The sequence below is a fragment of the Fusarium sambucinum genome, chromosome II (assembly GCF_050947815.1).
Source record: "Fusarium sambucinum isolate potato_lamoka chromosome II, whole genome shotgun sequence".
Taxonomy (NCBI): Eukaryota; Fungi; Ascomycota; class Sordariomycetes; order Hypocreales; family Nectriaceae; genus Fusarium; species Fusarium sambucinum.
Window position 1 is genome coordinate 1,911,913 of NC_139293.1, and position 20,636 is coordinate 1,932,548.

Below are 20,636 nucleotides of genomic sequence, written 5' to 3' on the forward strand. Positions count from 1 at the left end.
GCCAGCTATGCAGCACTGCAAGTGCACAAGATAGCACCAGCTGTGCACCAAGACTTCTTCTGTAGGATAATGACTCTAAGGAACTCATTTAATTATCAAGTCCTAGGAGCTACTCAGTTGTACGTAGGTAGTTCTGGAAAATTCAGTACATGCACTTTGGTAGATGCGTGCACCAACTCTATGTTCAGTTCTAACATTCCGACAGATAGACTGGTGAGTAGACTTGGGCAATTAATCCTTGAGCAGTTTATTTAAACGGTCTACTTATATCTCTTTCATTTCCAACTTCTTACTTTAATCTTGACCCAAGACCAAACTTCTTTCACGTCTCCTCCTGGCTTCAGATTTAATTCCCTGGCCCTCTCCAATCCGCCCTTCCTGAATCCTCCTGGCAGAAGCAGCCAAACCATGGTGATTGTTCCAAGAAGACCAACTATTATAGGCTGCAAAACTTGAACGCCAGTGTGCTGAGAAATCGCTCCAACAGCAAACGGTCCTATAGCGGCGCCTCCTCCTCCAACTGCAGCGGCAAACCCAATGGCGCTCACATGATAGTCGGCAGGCAAAAGTTTGGTTGCTGCGACCATTGAAGCAGGAAATAGGGGACCGAGGAAGAACCCCAGAAGCATGACAAAAATGACAGAGGCGATAAAGTTGGGGACGAGCCAATACAGTAGCTCCAGCCCGATCGAGAGCATGAGGTATGTCATGATGGCTGTCTTCTCGCCAATCCTCTCTGTTATGAATCCCAACACAACCCTGCCCAGCGTCAACCCGAGCCAGAATAAAGTAACTGTTAGACCAGCAAGGAATGGTTTGGCTTGCCGGACTCGGAGCATGAAAGTGACAATCCAGCCTCCAAGACTGACTTCAGCTGCCACGTATCCTAGAAGAAACACAGCAACTATCCAAGTAATTGGTTTCCTGACAGCCATGCGTGTTGTTGCGCGGTCTTTTCCTTCTTCGAAACGAACCCGTCGTCGGTACTCTTGGCCTGTTGCCTTCCAGAAGGCAGCAGTTCCAACGAGAAACTCAACAACTACGAGACCTGCCATTATGTAGAAGTAGGTGTACCAAGCGAGATTGCCTTCTGTTACCATGGCAGAAGCTATCAGAGGACCGATGGTACCACCAAGACCGTATGAGCCATGAAGGAAACCCAGCAGCTCGTTGGCGCGTTGCATGTTGCCGATCCAAGCATTATAGCTACTATCCTGTATCCCGTTACCGAACCCAGTGAAAAGCATGACACAAGGTAGTGCTGGGAATGGAGGATGAAGTGCCACTGGTACGTAAGCAACAAGACGACAGAGAGGCCCGAGGATGGCAACTCCCCGCTGGCCCAAGGTGTAGTGAATCCAGTTATTGGTGAGCGCTGCAATTATGTAGCCTGCAACAGGCACGAGGAACATGGTAGATACTGTGGTATAGTTTATGCCATAATATGTTTCGATCTAGTTAATGAGTTAGATTTCTTGAGTTGTCTGCTGTTATCAAGAAGTTTTACATACATATGGTAACAAGGCCTGTAGATTAATTAGCTCAGTCAAGATCTGTAACTGATACATATAACTTACTCCTAGAGATGCATCATTCATCCCCATGATAAGAAATGAGAAATTGGTCGCATAAAAGCGATATGAATTGGTTCGAGGACTATTCCATCGTTCAAGCTCATTAATAGAATCTCCACCGTCGATGTTATCGGGTTGCTGTACGGCCTCGACAGCGGCTGGTTTATCTGTCAACTTTTCAGCATTCTGTTGATTTGGCTCTGGTTCAGTAGACTCCAAGTTCATGAGAAGAGAGGAGGTTTATGTATGGTTTTGGAAGTAAGTAGTTGGCATCTATTGTAAGCAATATACTCTAGTAACCTGACATATAAAGTCCGACGGGTAAATTTCTCGCTAGAAACAAGCAGGCATCCACACTGTCTAGTGGCGGATGCATTGTAATGACTAGGGATTCAACGAGTACAACATAAATTTATTGATCCTTCTTGAGGAATGCGGGCTAACGGGACGACAGCCCGGAGCTGCACGTGCGAGAGCTTAGCTACCTACTAAACCTACTAAGGTAGCTAGCTATGAGCAGTGGCATTATTTTGGCCCCAGGGTATTACAATTGACTGCTGGAAGCATAAGGGACGAAATTAGTAGGTTGCTTATTTTCCTTCGATTAAAGTTCGTAGACTACTTATTTTATACCCTAAGACTTAGGATGCTGTGTTTTCTGCTACCTACTATCTACAGAGGCTCGGTGGAGCTGTGCAAAGACTCGGCAAGCGACAAGACTCTAGGGAACGATTAGGTGCGAAACGCTTTGTAGCTGTTGTTATAGGAAATCAAGGGGATAATATCCTGCTTCTACTTATTATTAAAGGGCTGAGGAGTACTGGGAGACAATTGGTTTTATTGAGACTGGCATTATCCGGGACCAGAGCATATTATACTTGGCGTTCTCATACTGGCTCCTTATGGGGTCAGTGTCGGCGGGTCGTATTATACAGCGATACGGGATCGTCATCTTGACTATGATCTGGGTTAGCTTAGTACATTATGTATCGGGGGCGGGATAACTTGCATCATTGCTAGTTCGTCTATATCCCTTGCAGTCTTATCATATAAGGAAGTTGTCATTTTACATAGCTTTATTCTGATATAGAGTTTTGTTAAAAGTTTGTTTGAAAGCATGGCCTTGTGGCCTTATAATATTGTTGAATTATTGGATATCTACTATTTAGGCTATCTCATTTCTTCATGGAATAATTAAATCAAAGATTTAAATACTTGGCGTTCTTTTCCGTGGAACGAGGTTGTTCAACTGGTCTTGAAATAATCTGATAATTTGCATTTATATTCGCTAACTCATTGACATTGAACCAATATATCTCCCGTAACTCCTGGGCTTACTCATTCAGAAAGCCGTAGATATCCATCCTTATAGCTGTGCCATAGTAGTTCCAAGCTTCTTGGTACAGAAGGTTGAGAAATACTCATTCAGCGCGTCCACTGTTCCGCTACCCTCGACAAGGCTGACCACAACACCTACGTACCCATCAGGTCGGACGACAACCACTCCACCAAGCTCCTCATCGAGACCCATCTTAGCATGAGCTACAGCCTTTGCCTGCGCAAATCGGGCATCAGAACGATCATCGGCATAGACGTGGTCCCTGTATCGCGCAAGGACACCTGGCACATCGCGGGAAATCTCGATATCGGGTCGCTTTGCGGCAAAGATTGTGGACAAGGTGAAGAAGCGGCTGTGGGGGAGATGCTTTTCATGATAAGAGACCTTGTCCAGATCGTCTCTCTGATATGCGGCGTAGAAAGATCGTTGGCTACCAAGATGACTGGCAAGATCCTTAAGGGCCTGGCGAGTTTTTGACGGGACACCAGCGAAGACGAATAATCGGAAGGCGCCGTTTAGAGGAACCTCCTGTTCAAGATGTACAACGTTGGCATCAACGACTCTTGTCACATTTGAGTTGATGAAGATGCGACCTGTTCGTAACTTCGTTCCTTGAGGATGAATTAGAGGCGACTGTGCGGTATGTTCGGGTGACCAGTTGAAAACGTTCGGCTTATAGTAAACTCCATATCCACTGGTAAATTCGCACGACTCTTTGAAAGTGTTGATAAATTCGTTTTCTTGAGCATCGCCATTCTTGCTATGGCCTGCCGACGCTGCCTGTACCTCAGCTGCCGCGGGCGGTCTTTGAGAGAATAGCTTGGCATATCGGTTGTCGAAATCGAGAAGAGATTCAGCGACGTGCTTGCGTTCTGTCTCGTATGTCTGGAGGATCTCCCTCTTGGCGAATCCGGATTCGACAGCGTGTATCTTCCAGGCAAGGTTCTGGGCATCAAGAAACGCTGTGTTCATTCCTTGTCCAGCTTTGGGCTGCAGTCATGTTAGCATAGATTATACGCACTGGTGAGAAAGACTTACGCTGTGAGTATGGCAGGCGTCGCCGCCGAGGAAGACTCGCTGATCCAAAGTATATTTCTCAGAAATACCTTGTCCGATGGGATAGACGGAGTACCACTCGACGCGCTCCCATTCAATAGAATACGGCTGCAAGATCTTCTTGGCGGACTCCTGTACTTGCTCCTCGGTAGCTGTTCGCCTGGGATTCCAGTCTGAATCAGTCGAGGATGCGATCTGGATATACAGGCGAACCATGTTGTCCTCTCGTGGAATGACCATAATAGAACCATGCTCACTGTGGATGGTACATTTCATCTAATAGGAGTCAGCAAGCAGGAAAGGGTATGATGGCTGTTCAGTCAGAAACTAACCTTGATATCAGGAAAGTCTGTTTTCACTACACCGTCCATAACACCCCAGACATGTGCGATGGGGTCCTTGTGACGGACGGCGATACCGAGCTCGTTGCGGATGAATGACCTTGCGCCCTCGCCACCAAACAGGTACTTAGCGTGCAGGGTCTCCTGGGCTGTGCCGTCAACATGTTCCAGCTCGACGGTAACAGGATAGTCGGGGTTGGATTTCTCATCAGATGTGAAGCTCTTGATGGTCCATGGCCGCTGGACCTGCGCACCGTTCTTTTCCAAATCCGAGATAAAGACACGCTCAATCAGACCCTGGTGCAACAAGGTTGTGAAAGGATAGCGAGCATCAATAAAGTCTGGACAGCTAGCCCATGTGCCAGTTCGTGCGATACCATCGCCTGACGAAGCCGGGTCCCAGAAGGCAACCTCGTAAACGCGAGCTGGCTTGTGCGCCATGATGGCAGACTTGAGGCCCATATTGCGAAGGAGGTCCAAAGAACGCGGCTGAATGCCATCAGCTCGACCAGTCGGAGTTGGCTCTGCTCTGTTATCAATGTGCTTGATCTTATAACCCCAACGAGCGAGACATGTTGACAGCATAAGACCAACTGGTCCAGCACCGACAATGACTATTGAGGTAAAGGTTAGACATCAATCCAATTTTGATAAATATGAGTGAACTTACCTATGTCATAGTAAGGTGAGCGGTCAGGTTGTGATTGAGACATGGTATAGGATGGTAAAAGAGATGACTTGGGTATATTATGATGTGGACAACCAAGTAAAATCGTTCTGCAGAATCCAAATCAAGTCGATGGGGGGTGGCATCTTATATGTAAAAACGACATGATGACTAGAGATGCCGGGGGGTTCGGCCGGGGCATTCAGTCAGCGTGCGGCTCAGCTTAGGATAGTTAGCGACCCGACAATCCGAGGAAAATTGACGGCATCAGATTCGGTACGGGTGGTGGTGGAGAGCGTCTTGGCTCTTTGTCATGGTGCTTCAAGGTGCTTCAGAGATAGGAAATGGTCTAGGCCAGTACCCAAGCACCAGGAGATCCGCTTCGCATTCTTTTAGTGAGATATGGAGTAAACAACCGCTAATCGTCATGGGGTTCAGATATCCTGAATGTGGGGTTCTGGGGCGAAGAGGAGGTAGGAGGTCTAGACTGCCTTTTTGGGAAGTCGGGAGTTGATTTCGGGAAGCTGTGACCCGGTCCGGCTTCTGTCTCGGCTGCAGGGGCACTGTGACAAGATAGTACCAGATAGTGTTGTCCCGCATCTCGCTAACAGATCCTAACATATCTTAACTGCATGAACAACATGCGTCGCATTACCAACCACGGGGTGGAGACACGGTGGGCCCCACGAATGCCGGGCAGCATACCGAAGATCTAATTTCATACGAAGTTTTGCTGTGAGGTCCGCGATCCAACGAGTGTGACAATCATGGGAATGCTCCAGCTTTAGCAATTGACGGATTGGGTTGAGAATAACCATACGGTGAGAGGAACGCTCCGTAACCGTATCCAGTAGGCAGGTAGCGAGATATGCATCAACAAAGATTCACCTTCAGTCCAACTGTACAGTGATTCAGGGTAGACAGTCTCGCAAACTTGATATGGAGGCAGGCCTCAATTCGCTGGAAGTATAAGAGACAAAATCAGTAGGTCACTTTATGCTTCTTAGGCTATGGATTTTAGACTACTTATTTTTGTACTCTAAAACTTAGGAGGCTAACTTTTCTGTGTTAACCTAGACTTTCTGTGTAATAGAATATTTGATGAAAATGGAAGTTGCATCACTCAATATGAGACAATAACAATTAGGACCTGCCTACCTAGGTAGGTACTCGAAAAACGCAGTCGTGGGTACCTCTTGCCAAACAACGCGGTTGTTTCCTTACCTGCCTACTTCTGGGCATCATGAGGCAATCACCCTCATCAAACTCGAGTCACCAAACGGGATTCTTGGGAGCTTCATCTTTTGCATACAAAGCACGCAGCATGGCATGAATTTGGTTCGCGCGCATGACACCGGGCTCGCACAAATTTTGTTCTTTGTACCCCGAAAAATCAACGATTCAGAGCCTGGTTGTACAGGAATGGACTATTCGTCGTTTTGCTCTACGTATCTCGCCAGAGACCACCCTGCCGGTATCAGAGAGAGTTTCGACGAAGACAGTAAGTGCAAGAAAGTATGAAACCAGGAATATTGACTAACGACCAGGCAGAATGCCGTAGCGTTCTCGTGCGATACTGCGCCCACATCCCTCGCAACTACCAGTACCGTGACGGTATCCGACTTGTTAGACCGCCTCATATCAAGGGAAAATGTTATCTGACAAAACCCAGGTATTTCTGGTATTGCGAGATCATCTTGGAGACGAATTCCTTGGACTTGCAGGAGGTGTGCTCTACGAGATGATCGAAGTTGATTGCAACTATTCAGACGATCCAGGCGCAGCATTTCAACGCTGGAGGCACGACCATCTGAACAGACATGTAAGGCAGATTGCATTAAATAGACTTGGGCTACCTGTAACACAAGATACAGACAGACCTCGAGCTCCCTCACATTCCGCACCTGAACACCATTACATCCAGCATCGTTCCGACCACGACATTGATGCAGTGGAGAGAGGGCCACCCCCAAAGATACCGCACACGGCTTTCCGATCATTCGCCCACAAAAACGAGGTCGTCTTTGTATCCAAGTGGTATTGGAACACGGAAAACTTGGATGATAGAACACACCATGTACGTCTCATCACGCCTTGGAGGTACACGAGCGTTTAGACAACTCAAAGCCAGAGAGTTTCACGAAATGCAATGGAATGAGAACATGGGTCACAAGGGGAGACTTGTAGGCGAAAAGTCAATCGATCTAGGGGAACTGCCGAAAAGAGGAACCAAAGAAAGCTTATCCGGGCAGAATGGGCATGCCACGCATCATCGCCGTTCGTCAAGTTTGAGGCTCATGGGATATGAGAAGATAACTGAAATAATACACAGATTTCGTCTGACAGAGAAGGGCGACGGGACGAACGGTGTATCTCGAGTTGCATTGGAACAAGATAACCATCCAACCTTGTTGGTTCATGACACGTTGGAACAGCGACTGGACACATCTGTCAGAGATTGCGAAATACCAAACGCGAGCTTTGCACGAAAATTTGGCTTGTTCACAGATAACAAACCATTGCCGCCTTTTATAAGAGAACTCCCAGTTGCGGAAGACATTGCAATGGAAATGGCCACATGCCACCAACCGAAGGAATTGATGTACGCAAGAAGAGTTCAAGGTCCCTTGACGCCTCAGCTTTGGTTCGATAGTGGCATTGATTACCGATGGAAGCATAGCTCATGTTGAATTTTCATTATGTTGGCTATGTTGGGACATGTGTATGTTAAACTCGAGGAGGTGATATGAATCAATGAAGCACTTGAATTATATATCCAGTTGATAACGCAATACAAATAAGGGGTACCAGATGCTCCCTAGTACGGATGCTAGCGGGGGTTTTGTCCGGATCAAGACGAACGTAAACGGGGACCGATACCAGTGTTTTTGGCGTCTCGCCAAGCCCAATCCACGAGGCCTGTCTTATAATTGAGACTGAGGCCAAAAAATACGGGCTGGCCAGCTAGTCGTTCAGCACTTGGCGTTACGTTTCCGTTTCGCGTTTGCCTGGCACTAAGCGGATGGTTTTCTCTTAAGACACCGACACGTATACGTGTTTCGGTAAAAAAACGGTCGCGCATCACCGGGAGAGGAGATACAGGCGAGTTTGAGTTCCATGAACTAAAAATATGGAAAATAAATCGCCGGAAGTCTGCGATCATGGCTGGTGTACCTGTAATAGTCGACAGAGACTGAAGGAGAGCCCACTTCAGCATTGCGTAGAATGTCTTGCACAATGAGATAATAGTCGCGGTTGACCATGTTTTTTGTGCAAAGGTATAGTAAATCAGCGGGGTGCCCAGACGTAACTTGCTAAGCTATCAAGCTGGGATGACACCGGACGGTATAGACAGTTCCGAGGAGTGCTTTGAATTCAATGTCCTGTTGGAGACGTGTCACACCGTCGCATGCGCTCGCTGATATAGCAATCGTTGCGGTAAATGTGATCCCGAAGACACTGCGTGCTATGTGACACTCTGCCATGGTAGCAAAGCTGCAGACGTCGAGTTCTTTTTTGCTGAGGTCTGGGCAATGTGTGTCGTCCTTGGTTCTGCGACATTCCTTTCGAAAATTCATAGTGATGCATTTAATCCCGTATTTATCGAAGTCTAGTAGTGTTAGTAACCAGCGATGGTGTTGTATCAGATAATTTACTTACAAGACACAATAGTCGCAACGAATAAGTCCGTAAAGCAAGAGGGGTCAGGGTCTGACGGAAATAGTCGTATCTGGCGCTTTGGGCATTGTAGTAAAATGAGAATTGCTGATTGATTTCGATTTGCCTTGAACTGATCGACAAGGGGGTAGATCCAACCACAGCCGGGAGGACACCAATCTTGCACGTTCATAAACCGTTGAATCTTATCGAAATCGGTGATATTTCGAAGTAGCTGCATGAGGGTGATCAATTCAAGAAGGTTGGAAGCCAAAGCATATGGGCTGCCCTGCCTGTCGTTCAAGACTTTGCTTTATAGTTCCACTTCTGATTTGTCTGGCATTGAATGGTTTTCTCTCATGATGTGAACGTGTATACTTGGCTTGGATATTGAAGGTATGGAATTCGACATGTTAAAAACGTTTTCTAGAAATCGTTCAAAGTCTGCTATAATCGTATATAGTTGTACCCTGGACGCGTAACCGTATATAAGACGACTTGTCGGACCTGGTTAGTGCTGAAAGTCTTGCAGCAAGGAATGGAATAATATCTTTATAATTATTATAAATGTAACGCCGGTACCTTGTCCCGCTGGCCCGCAAGCTCCTACATACATTCTTTCCTGATGCCCCTGCCGGCGTTTCCTTCGCGGAACAAATAGCTAAGTTAGGCAGCGTCGCCTGCTGGTGATGCAATAGCGCCGGCATTTGAGTTGTATGTCCGAATTCGGACCCGTTCTGCTTGATCGTAATAGAGTATTGCCTGCGTGCAGATAGTGATAGAATCGTAACCATCATCTAAACGGGCATATTGGGGACTGATGCCTGCGTTCTTCTTGTCGCGCCAGGCCCAATCTATAACACCCGTCTCATAATTGAGACCAAGGCCAAAGAAAACGGGTTTGCCGGCACGTCGCTCTGCGTTTTATTCCGTAACTCCATCCTTAATCTGTTTATTGCTTAAAGGATGGGTGTCCCGAAGTACACCGACTTGAATCCGTGTGTCGTTGAAACGACGTTCAGGTAGCATTGGGAACTCAGAGACAGGTTCGTTCGATTGCCACCCGTCAAAGATGTTGTCCAAAAAGCGCCGGAAATCTGCGGTAGTCATAGTTGTACTGGTGACTGCCGACAGATCGTACACTAACGTCGATAATGCACATAGGTCCAGGAACGTGAGACTTTTAGGCGTAGCAATGGTAATATTAGGCCGCCGATTTTCGCTATACTGTAGTCTTTCTCGGACTGCAGCATTGGATAGATTGACTTCGTCATCGCGCTGATATCGTGGTGCTGGTGCTGGCTGAAGCGCTTACGCCCGTGTTTGTCGATGCCAGTTTTCCTGAACTGGAGGCGGAATCTCGTTCTCGTCGTCATCATCGATAACGATGATGTGATCTGCCATTATCACGTTTCTGTAGACTTTATTAGCATTGACTCAATAAAATGATCAAGACTCAGCGTTGCTATTTTCGTCAATAGGGTATGGTGATATACCTTTCACTGGTTGGTGATGATGTAGAAAATAAAACAAATATTGTCACTTGTGGGCACTAGATTGGTAGAAAGTGATTGCCATGACACTACTTGAAGTTGGCAGTGGCAGGAAGTGGAAGTTATGGCAGCACTTGGTACCATACGGCAAAAAGCAATCTGCCCTTCTCCCGTAACTTGAGTCTCCAGAGAGCCTTGTGACCCGAGAGGTCAAGTGTCACAATGAGAAAATGATGCGAAAACTAATTGCGATATTTCCACGTATTGTGGCATTTGACATTGAGACGTTCTATATAAATATGGTCCGCATGAAGGATCCAAGCCTCGACTTGAGATCATTACCCTCCGTCCAATATTCTCGAGTTCATTCCCCTAATCTTTTCGTCCTCCTCTAGCGTAACTCACACTTTCTTCCCAGTCAGGAGCGTACAGTTCGATACCCCAAGTGACTTCAGGCTTATCATCTTGAAGTGTGCACTCATACCACTCACCGGTTGCGCGTAATAATGGACACATAGGATGAACCTTGGACTAACCAGCCTATATTTTTAGATCTAGCCTTAACTATGAGAACGGTACAATGGATTGGCACTGACGGGATCTCATTAACCAAGGAGTCAGCCCCCAACACATGAGGCGGTCGTGTCAATGAGTATCTATGAAACTACCGCCCACCACATCCTAGGTCTACTTATACCGCCATGTCTGGGTCTCTATTGCAAGACCTTGCTGGTACACGAATCGCAAATGTAGCTCTTCACCCGCTACTGCTCCTCATCAACCCCTACGAGCTTGAGCGAGTCCCTCCAGAGCCTACCCTCTCTCTCGGCATCATAGGCGTAGGCAGCATATGCAGTTGTGATCCACTTGTCCTCCCCCCCAGACCACGGCTTAGCCAAATCGCAGTCGACAAGGTACTTGCCACCTCTGTGCTTCCATAAATCACCGATTGCTGCCCACACGGTGGTTGCAGCGCCTTGCTCAACGCTCTTCATCAATGGCATGATGTGATCCATCCCGGCGAAAGCGTCTGGGGGCATGTGTCGGGTCAACGCAGTGGCAATGATGCCTGGATGAAGACTAGTTGCGTGCAGATGATGAGCACCATAGCGGCGTTCAATTTCGTTGGCCATGTAGATATTGGCTGTCTTGGACTGGCCGTAAGCAACGTTGGGATCGTATTGACTGCGCTCGAATGAGTAGTTATCGGTATCGTTGATGCCATGTATATTATGGCCCGAGGAGGACACGTTAACAACCCGGGAGGGCAGGGCAGAAGAGGCATTAGAAAGTAGCGCAGGTTTCAGTAGCATAAAGAGGAGGAAGTGAGAGAGGTGATTTGTGCCGAACTGAAGCTCATAGCCATCAGCAGTAAAGCGAAGGTCAGGGATGGCCATGATACCCGCATTGTTGATAAGGCAGTGGATCTTCGAGGTCTTTTCCAGAATAGCAGTGGCGGCTGCGCGTACAGATGAAAGAGATCCTTGATCCATCTCGAAGAGCTCCATACGGGAGGGATCAAAGATGCCATCAAGCGCGGACTTGGCCTTGTCGAGATCCCGGGCTGTCAAATAAAGGGTAGCGCCAGTAGCAGCGATGGCACGTACAGTTTCGATACCAATACCAGAGGAGGTACCAGTGATAACGAAGACTTGGCCCTGGAGCTTGTCCTTAACACCCTCGTCTTGGATGATTTGAAGGGCTGTAGGGCGACCATCACCTGGGCCTTCCGGCTTGACGTGGACGGCAGTGTAGCGAGACATAATAAATGGATAACTGAAGAGTTGAGTTGCCTGAGAAAGTTTGTTTGTATAATGTGGAAGACGATGTATTGACGATGCTGAGGGATAGTTAATTCGTTCTGGGACTTATGAGACCTTTATACTGTTTGCCTCCATGTTTTCAACCACTGCAACATGCTTGCAATTTACTTAGACAGAACATGTGATGTAGAACTATACTCGAAGAAATCAATTACAAATCACCACTTAACTACGGAGATAATAATAAGAGAAAGCCGTATTGTCACTAACTTCAGAAGATGTTTAAGGAACCCTGTAAATGGTGTAGTTGATTGATGACATTGCTGCCCTTTTCGGCCTAACCCGCTCTGTCATCGAAACGAGCATTATGGACCTGATGACATTTTGTCCTAATTAAGTCTAGCTTGCGGAAACTTATAGTTGGTTTACTGCACTAACGCAGGAGGAATGTCTCGGGGCTTAAGTGAAGACGCGGACTTCGTCGGTCAGTTCTCTTTACTCCTCCTCATTCTAACTCAAGGCCGGGAGAATACAGATTGCAGATCAAAATGGCGGGAATCCATGCTCCTAATTCCGTTGTGTCCGAGAATAGTAAACAGCGAAGAAAGCTCCAGAACCGGAAGAACCAAAGAGCACGTCGTGAGTCGTTCCCCTGGTCACATTTAACTACACGGAAGCTCATGAACTCCTTTAGGACAACGACTCAAGGGTCCAGGCGCCGAGATAAATAAGGACATGAATCCATTTGAGGTCATACGATGGCGCTTCGACGAGATTGATAGTATCTCCGAAAAGAAAGACACAAAAACGGCCATATACAATCGCATGCTTTCCTCCACTAATGAAGACACCACCGTCACCGTCTTCCAAGAATCACTACCCACCGTATCTCAGCTCGACCAAATCGTAACAGTCGCCTCAACACCACAGTCCTTTAATGTCTACTTTCCCCTCCCTTCCGATCATCTCCTCCATCTCATCCATTACAATGTCTTCCGTGCCTTCATTTCTAACAAACGCACTCTGAACACTATATCTTTGGACCCGACGACATGTCCTGTTTTTGGCCCTTGCCTAGACGACACAACTCGATATCCCCCATCCTCGAATATCCCTTCCTCGCTTGTCCCTACCACGCTGCAGCTAACTCAGCATCACTTCCCTTGGATCAACATTATCCCTTTTGCTCGCGTTCGCGACAATCTGATTCGGCGCGAAGGCCGTTTCGATAGCTGGGAACTATGGCAAGACCTCGTTGGCGATCTCATGAGCTATACAGCGGCTCCATGGCAGCGAGGCACTCCCTTTAGCTTCTCTTCCCATGGCCTCGAACTAGAGCAGTCACCAGCCCTCTTATCAGATAATTACATAGACGCAGATGAGCTCACGGCCGGGCGAAACGGTCTCATCATTTGGGGTGAGCCACACGATATGCAGAGTTGGGAAGCTACACCTGGCTTTCTCACAAAATGGTCGTGGGCTGTCGAAGGCTGTAAGGAGCTGGTAGATATTAGCAATCGCTGGAGAATAAGGAGAGGGGAGATGCCTATGCAGTCGCCGATGTCGGTGTTAGGGGCATTTACTTGAGTTACCTTCTTCGCTGTCACATTTAGCCGTATTGAAAAGATGCGTTCGATGTTGAAGACTCTTGTTATATGTGGTCTTTGCAACCCGGTCGGGCGCTTGATTGTTGAGCTGAGAATAGTGTACTAATAACGTGCTTGACATGATAGCCTGTTGAAATTGCTGCTGGTGGACTGCCGAGCTGTAGAAGCCTATGAGAATATGCTCTTCCTTTTTCTCCAATAATTATTGTTGGTACTCTCTTTGTTATATATCTGAGGACCTGAGTCGGCGCCGCTCTAGTCGATATTGATCAATGGTTTATTACTCAGAGATTTGAACGGAGGCTAGAAGGGAAGCAAATACTTCATGAAGTCGATACTATCAGCTAACAGATGGTATATATGCTTCTGCTGCGGTGGGTTAAAATAGTGTGTTGATAGACGAGAGTTATCGATATCACTATACAGAAAAAGCCTACAGTTATAGGTGCTGAGAATTGGTTGGTGGCGTCTTATATATTACAATGGCTAATTTGAATCTAACACTTTGAGCAGCGACAGAACAAGGCAGCCAGGCAAGTTGGAAAAAAAATGGAAAATTATTGGGGGCGAACTGTAGCAGACATAGTCAAAATGATAGTTAAAAGGGCACTAAACCGCAAAAGTGATGGTTGTTTATGTCGATATGTTCTGCTGCGAGTTTCATTTCTCTACTTACATTAATTATTTCGTCTGCTTGACAGGGTGTGGCATTCCCGCGCCTGTTCTTGACGAGCTGGCCGCTGCTGCAGATCTCGGACAGTACGCTTGTCTTAAAGCCCGCCAGCCCCTGACCCTTTTAGGCATTATCTATACTCGTGGTTAATACCTACATAACATTACAATGATCTAATTCATCGACGCTGCTGAAAGATTGCCAAAAGGTCACTATGGTCAAGTCTTATCAATCGTCAGGGAAACACAGACTGCTGCTACAAAACAACTTCACAATTACATTCCATGGATACCGGTGATTCTAGTGGAAAACACGGTACCGTGTCGCCGTGTTTCAACAAACACTGTTTTCAAAACGGAAACGGCCCCACAGTTTTCTCCTTTTTAAGAAGGGCATGGCACCGGGCGGAGGTAAGGATGCAGTTTCCGTCAAGACCTGGACCATGTCCTACCATCCGTCCCAAAGTGACACAAGATATGCCAATAATTACAAGCGAGGACAAAGTGACTTGTACAGGTATCCAAGTTTGTATTCAGGTGAGAAAGAGGGAATTCCAGAAGAAAGGAAATGCTTGCATAATGTAACCCTCAGAAAACGGTCCGTACGGAGCGGCTGGGAGGGAGGGGGAAAAGAGCGCAGAGAAAATCAGCGGACGACGCCGACAGCCCCTCTTTCGGACTCTTATTTGCCGGGCCGGAACGAATAGCATCAAGATACCTAGCGGCTGCGAAGAGGCAAATACACAAGCATGGAAGATTAACCCACCGCAGAGGCGGAGGCGGCTATTCAAGCCACTTTGTAGCATCGTAGAATTGGATTTTACGCTCGTGTTTGGAGGTAGCACGAGAGCGAGCTTCACAAATTTTGAGATTTGATTGCCGTAGGTGCAGGTAATTGGCAACGACGTAGCAGGCGTTTTGACAGGTACCTACTCCAGTGTGCATTGTCCGATTGTTCCTAGGAGAAACACCGGCAATTGCTGAGGGCAAAAGGGATAAGCCCCCGTGACCGCCGGTATTACCCCACCTCTCGTCTCTTCCGTTCCCTGGTTTATAGGTAGGCTGAGGTGTCGGCTGGAGCTGGTCTGTTTGTGCACACTGTGAAGCGTTCGGAGGGAAGACGACGGCGGTGAATGAAGTAAACCCTCGGACATACCGGGAGCGCCCCCGGTTTATGTACGACAATACTGCCAGCAACCAAGAACAAAAAGCCTCGTAGAAGTGCTGCCCTGCTGCGGTTGCATCAATCAATGCATTTCGTGTCTTCAACGTCCGGGGGATAAGTTGAAATGGTAGCGATCGATAATTTCCAGCGCTTGGATTGTCTTGTCTTCACTCCAGTATTAAGTCTAGACTTTGGTTACCTGATAGGCAGTACATCTTGCGACTCTCAATCAGCAAAGAAGAGAACCATCAGGTATTGCCTCGTAAGTTTGGGCGGTGTTTGAGTGAAAGGTCTTGTGGAGAGGCTTGATGATAATTTTTTACTACGATTAAGTGAGGAAGTACGGAAATGAGTGAATGAAGAGAACCTACGGATAGGCTACAGGTGGGTACTAAATTTAACAGTGAAGTTGGTACGTACCGCCGATGGAACGGAAGGCAAGAGCCCGCGGTCGCTCCTACCCCGAGCACGGCGCGCCGGGAAGAGAAAGGGAAAATCTCCACCAGGTTTTCTTCTTCAAACCTCTCTTTCGCATTCTATTATTGCACCTCTGGGGCTTATTATTAAGGCCACTTCTCTTTTCAACAGCATTGAAAGTGTTTCGTCAGCTATAGCAGCATCCGAATACTGGGGAACTACTGACAAGGCCATTTCTCTTTTCCCCAGGATTAAAAGCGTCCCGCCAGCTATAACATTGTCCGAATACTGGCACTCAAAATCGCAAGCCATGAATTCAAATGCGAGTCGTGGCCCTCTTCGCGCAGGCGGTGCCTGCGTGCGCTGTAGGAAAGGCAAGACTAAGTGTGTTTATGAGAATGGAAGACCTCCTTGCAAGAATTGCTCAAAGGGAATGCATGATTGCTATCTACCATCTGAGAGCCTTCAGCATCACGGAGGAGGAAGCCCAGCGCGACATGCCAGCCATCCTCATCGCCCCCGCGACAATGTTCCTACTGTCGCTGCACCTACTGCTGAGAGACAGCCTGTCGTGGGTGCTGCTCCAACGCGTCACGCCCAGACTGGTTCCGACAAGTAAGTTGCGGGTTATTATCACCCATTTTCATATTACTTTCTATTTGACAGTAACCCACTGTCACGGTCGCCTTCCAACGGTTTGGCGGACATCGTTCTCTGCTCTTCTCTACCCCGGGTGGATCGGCAGACTCGCTTCACTCGTCTCATTATCAGACTCTCGCGCTTCAGGCTTCAGCCTGCTCCCTCAGTCTTTTCGTCCTAACAGCCGGCCACCCAAAGACGGCTCTTGGCCTGATCATCCCTCGCCTTCTTACCATTCGTTCATCACCGCGTCTGTTTCGTTATTCCTCCCGATTCGCAAGGGCTTGACTCCTCAAACTCGTGTCCGTCCTGGAGCCCCACATTATCGCCGTCGGTTTACGGCGTGCCCCCGAAATTTACCTTGGCCAAGTTCTCACTCTCACTCAAACAGCTGCGCTGCCAACGAGTGGAGTGAGACGGGCCGTGCCACCCCCTAGTTGACATTTTGGCCAGCTATCAAGAAGACCTTTGCTAACGAAACCTCTATCAGATTGACGCCTGAACTCATTGCTGAATGCGAGCGCGTTGTATCGAAGACCTTCCCGGCTTGCGTTGCGTTTCACAAGCCCTCCTTTGTTCAACAGATAAAGAGCGCGTCTTTGGACGCTGCCCTGGTTTATGGTCTTTTGACCTGCGCAGCCCGGTACGTCACCAGTTCCGAACCCTGCTGCCCAATTTCCTTCCTGATTGCTTTGGCTGGTCTCGTTTGTTACGCCGACCGTCGTCTCATTTCCCGCGTGGTTCTGACTCGCCCATCCGCCCGGCGCATGGCTCCACACCGATCGGTGCTACCATCACCGAGTCTGAGCCTGTGCCAATTCCTGGATTTTTTGCTGTCCGGGTGTCAGCCGAGGATTCCCGAGTCAAGTCTTCCCACAATCCCCGCACCCCCACTGTTAAACGTCGTGATGCTTCACGTTGCCAACCTCGATATTAGCCAAAGTCACGAATGTGTCGCTAACATTGACGTGTAGGAGCTCGCCAAGTCTTATTCGCCGCTATGGAGGACCTACACAGGCTGCCGAGACATTCGCGGCCAAAGCCATGACTCTTATCAACCAAAACCTAGACCATCCTAACCTCGTTGATATTCAAGCATTGTGCTTGATCATTATCCACGAATGGGGCTCACGCAATGCTGTCAGAGCCTACATCTACTTGGGTCAGGCTGCGCGCATGGTTCAGATGTTCAGGATTTTGAACAGCCACCATCCATCCCCAGATGCTGACCTCTTCCTACGCGATGAATCCCTTCGTCGTACAGTTTGGCTCATCTACATACTGGATTGCCTTCTGACGAGCACTCCCGGTCGATACTCTGCATTGTCCCCCCATGATACTGCAGACGTCTCCTTGCCCTGTTCGGACATTAACTTTGCATTCGGCAATGCTGTGTTTGTCAAGACTCTGCGTCAGCAGCTCGACCCTAACGCCGTTCCACCCGGTCAACCTCCATCCGAGATTGGCGAGTTCGGTTACATTGTCCTGGCTTCGACCGTATGGCGCGACGTTGTCGCAATGCTTACCACTACTACACTCGCAAGCTTCCACGAGGAGGACTGTAGTGATTTGGTCGCAAAGATCGAGGGTCTCCGGGCAACTTTGCCGATGCAGTTCGTGGATAAGCCCGGCCAGATTAACCTTCATATGACGATGGGTTCTGGTTATACTTTTGCCATGCTCCATTGCCTTCTTCATTGCGCTACGGTCTTTGTTCACCGAAGACGTCTGTTGCAGGAGGTAACATCTCCCAACTTCAACCTGGAATCGTTCCGCCTCAATTCTCAATGCCACGATATCATTGATCGCCTCTTTACATCCTGTCATGGTACAATCTCACTGCTCACTGCTGTTGAGGCTGGCTCTGAGAAGGATCACTCACCTTGTTTCCCGATATTTATGCTCTTCTCTGCCTTCACCGCTAGTGCTACTGTAGCCTACCTGTCTCTCAAGGGCCTTACGCCCCCTAATGCTGTCGAAACAGCCGCACACATTGTCAAGGACGGTCTACGATTTATGAGTGATGGGACCGAAAACTGGCCTTTGATGGGCAGTTGGCTGCGACACCTTACCGTTATGCAACGTGTACTCAACAATGATGCTGCAGCTGCTAATGGCAGCAGTTCTTTGCGCCATGGCTCAGCGTCACATGGCGCGGGCGGCATCATGGACGAGATTTCTTCCAACGCCGACACAAATCCTGACGCGATGGACTACGATCAAACCAACCGCTCAGGCAGCGCTTCAGGTCAAGGTCCCAACCGCTCCGTTTCGGAGTCGGTGCGCGACGACAGTGAGCCTCCAGTTGTGCTTGCTCGGCGACCTGGCATCGCCACTATCAACGGGGGCTCAGGAGGAGTATCTACTCCTACAACTTCACCTCCTCCGTCAAACACTTCACATGCTCCCAGCGGCATGCCTGGTATCAAACAGACCAATCCGGAAATGGCAAATGGAATCGTGCCTCCTCAGGATGGGCAGACCACAAGTCAGGACATGACAGCGCCCGAGCTATGCCAGGCTTTCGAAAGACAACTTCTTGATTTGGACGACTTGGCTGCATTCATGGGTGGGGGTGTCTAGAGTTGACGAACACTACATGAACGAAGCTACGGGTGATTTTTTTTTTTAAGCGGTGTAATAAAGATGACATCTACTATTCAAAATTGCAGGCCATAAACTCAACAGGGGTTAATGGAGCTTCAAGAGTAAATAGCATATGCAATTGCTGCAGGAAGGACAGGACTAAGTGTGTTTATGAGAGTAGGAGATGGCCTTGCAAGTGTCCATAAGATAAAGGGTTCGGCTTTACTCTGTTTTCCCCCCCAATTTCAGAGAGTCATTATGTTCCATTTGCAGACACAAGTAGCCAGTCTTATTTTAGGGGGCACTGCGAAGGAACATACTATGGAAGGCGTTGAGGTGGGAGTCCTTAGTACCGAGAAGATATCGAGTAATAATTCAGTTTACGTTTTTCCCAGTCTAAACTGACATTTGGCCTTACCTTATAGCATAACACAAATCCATCTTCCTACGGTATAGCCAAGCTCTGTGATTAGGTAGATTTACAAGCCCTTTTCCGCAAGCAAACATAATCTCAGGTGGTCGTTTGACCACGGCCATCACTGCGCATCACTGACAACCCTTGAGCTGCCTAAATTCTTTCGCTTGATGCATTCATCAAGTTTCTTCTTACCCCAGCAACCATCTTCCCGCATATCTACCTCGCAAATCAGCTCGCATTTTGCTATCACAAATAAAACACCGTAAGGCAAGTCTGAGGTCTGGTAGTGAGTCGTTACTGATATACTCTAGGACCTGCTACGATGGCCGCAAACAACCCTATCATTGTCCCCGATGGGGATGAAGATGAACCGGTCCATGAGCTGGCAGACCCTAGACATGCCCACGACAGTCCACTGTCCCGAGATGCAATCCAACATGCCCTCCCGTTTCGTGACCACCGTCACGCTAGAACTACCATCGCTGGTGGCGATGACCTGACACTAGAAGAGATGTATAGTCTCGCAACACTGATGCAGTCACTCGCATTCGTCATGCAAACCACTGCCACCATGGAAGACTTTGAACGATTTCTATTCGCGATTTTCGATGGTTGGAGCTCGGCATCGCCCACACCCGCCAACCCCGTTCTTCAAGACCGATCGTCCAAAGAAACACGTCTACAGGTTGGAACCGTCTCGAAGGACCACCCACTTACTACCTGACAAATCAAGGCCGACAAAACACAGGATCCTGAACGTCGAGCATGCAGGCCTGTTTACTTCGGCCTTAACATCAACCACGAGATGGGAGATGTAGATTGGTTTTGGTGTGACAGCCACAATGTAGCTATCAACCCCCGTTACGTTCGCCTTGATGAAGGTCAGACCGAGATTACCATTCGTGCACAGGCGATGCTGCGGTACGATTACGCAGAGCGAGTTCGCATCCGGACGTACAACTGCGCACTTTTGGAAGCTTGTGCCAAACGTACTGTTCAAAAGTGGGCGCTCGCCGGTTCTTGTTTTGCATCTGTCATCGGCAATGCTGACCGGCCTGATGATTTGCAGCCTCTACAACTTGCGCTTCCACTTGTGGAAGCTAAGGCCGAAGTCCTAGCTGAAGCATTTCGAGGCTACATGGCGGTGCCGCAGGCCCAGCATTCGTTAATTGTTTGATCTCCGTAGGGCTTGAACGAAAGCACTCAATCCCTCTGGTTGAGCTGGACGTGTTTGTACTTCAT

At 48.2% G+C, this 20,636-nt stretch overlaps 8 protein-coding genes across 8 annotated transcripts; 4 read left to right on the forward strand and 4 right to left on the reverse strand.

Moving 5' to 3' along the window:
• Nucleotides 1-275: 275 nt before the first annotated feature.
• On the reverse strand, nucleotides 276-1,799 carry FSST1_007428 (major facilitator superfamily domain-containing protein; the record flags this gene model as incomplete). Its single annotated transcript, XM_083224210.1, has 3 exons — nucleotides 276-1,454; nucleotides 1,512-1,526; nucleotides 1,578-1,799. The coding sequence occupies 3 exons, from the start codon at nucleotides 1,797-1,799 to the stop codon at nucleotides 276-278; spliced, it is 1,416 nt and encodes a 471-aa protein (XP_083083389.1).
• A 1,141-nt stretch (nucleotides 1,800-2,940) lies between these two features.
• FSST1_007429 (FAD binding domain-containing protein) lies at nucleotides 2,941-5,023 on the reverse strand (the record flags this gene model as incomplete). The annotated part of the gene is made up of 4 exons (XM_083224211.1): nucleotides 2,941-3,903; nucleotides 3,952-4,245; nucleotides 4,302-4,924; nucleotides 4,981-5,023. 4 exons carry the CDS (start codon nucleotides 5,021-5,023, stop codon nucleotides 2,941-2,943), a joined length of 1,923 nt encoding a protein of 640 aa, XP_083083390.1.
• Nucleotides 5,024-6,399: 1,376 nt separating this feature from the next.
• On the forward strand, nucleotides 6,400-7,667 carry FSST1_007430 (uncharacterized protein; the record flags this gene model as incomplete). The annotated part of the gene is made up of 4 exons (XM_083224212.1): nucleotides 6,400-6,478; nucleotides 6,529-6,602; nucleotides 6,650-6,799; nucleotides 6,852-7,667. 4 exons carry the CDS (start codon nucleotides 6,400-6,402, stop codon nucleotides 7,665-7,667), a joined length of 1,119 nt encoding a protein of 372 aa, XP_083083391.1.
• Nucleotides 7,668-9,300: 1,633 nt separating this feature from the next.
• Nucleotides 9,301-10,038, reverse strand: FSST1_007431 (uncharacterized protein; the record flags this gene model as incomplete). The annotated part of the gene is made up of 3 exons (XM_083224213.1): nucleotides 9,301-9,551; nucleotides 9,621-9,814; nucleotides 9,950-10,038. The coding sequence occupies 3 exons, from the start codon at nucleotides 10,036-10,038 to the stop codon at nucleotides 9,301-9,303; spliced, it is 534 nt and encodes a 177-aa protein (XP_083083392.1).
• Nucleotides 10,039-10,891: 853 nt separating this feature from the next.
• FSST1_007432 (uncharacterized protein) lies at nucleotides 10,892-11,890 on the reverse strand (the record flags this gene model as incomplete). Its single annotated transcript, XM_083224214.1, has 1 exon — nucleotides 10,892-11,890. The coding sequence occupies one exon, from the start codon at nucleotides 11,888-11,890 to the stop codon at nucleotides 10,892-10,894; it is 999 nt and encodes a 332-aa protein (XP_083083393.1).
• A 548-nt stretch (nucleotides 11,891-12,438) lies between these two features.
• Nucleotides 12,439-13,477, forward strand: FSST1_007433 (uncharacterized protein; the record flags this gene model as incomplete). Its single annotated transcript, XM_083224216.1, has 2 exons — nucleotides 12,439-12,529; nucleotides 12,585-13,477. The coding sequence occupies 2 exons, from the start codon at nucleotides 12,439-12,441 to the stop codon at nucleotides 13,475-13,477; spliced, it is 984 nt and encodes a 327-aa protein (XP_083083394.1).
• A 2,584-nt stretch (nucleotides 13,478-16,061) lies between these two features.
• Nucleotides 16,062-18,973, forward strand: FSST1_007434 (Zn(II)2Cys6 transcription factor; the record flags this gene model as incomplete). The annotated part of the gene is made up of 3 exons (XM_083224217.1): nucleotides 16,062-16,366; nucleotides 16,881-17,033; nucleotides 17,365-18,973. 3 exons carry the CDS (start codon nucleotides 16,062-16,064, stop codon nucleotides 18,971-18,973), a joined length of 2,067 nt encoding a protein of 688 aa, XP_083083395.1.
• A 743-nt stretch (nucleotides 18,974-19,716) lies between these two features.
• FSST1_007435 (uncharacterized protein) lies at nucleotides 19,717-20,571 on the forward strand (the record flags this gene model as incomplete). The annotated part of the gene is made up of 2 exons (XM_083224218.1): nucleotides 19,717-20,079; nucleotides 20,128-20,571. The coding sequence occupies 2 exons, from the start codon at nucleotides 19,717-19,719 to the stop codon at nucleotides 20,569-20,571; spliced, it is 807 nt and encodes a 268-aa protein (XP_083083396.1).
• Nucleotides 20,572-20,636: the final 65 nt, after the last annotated feature.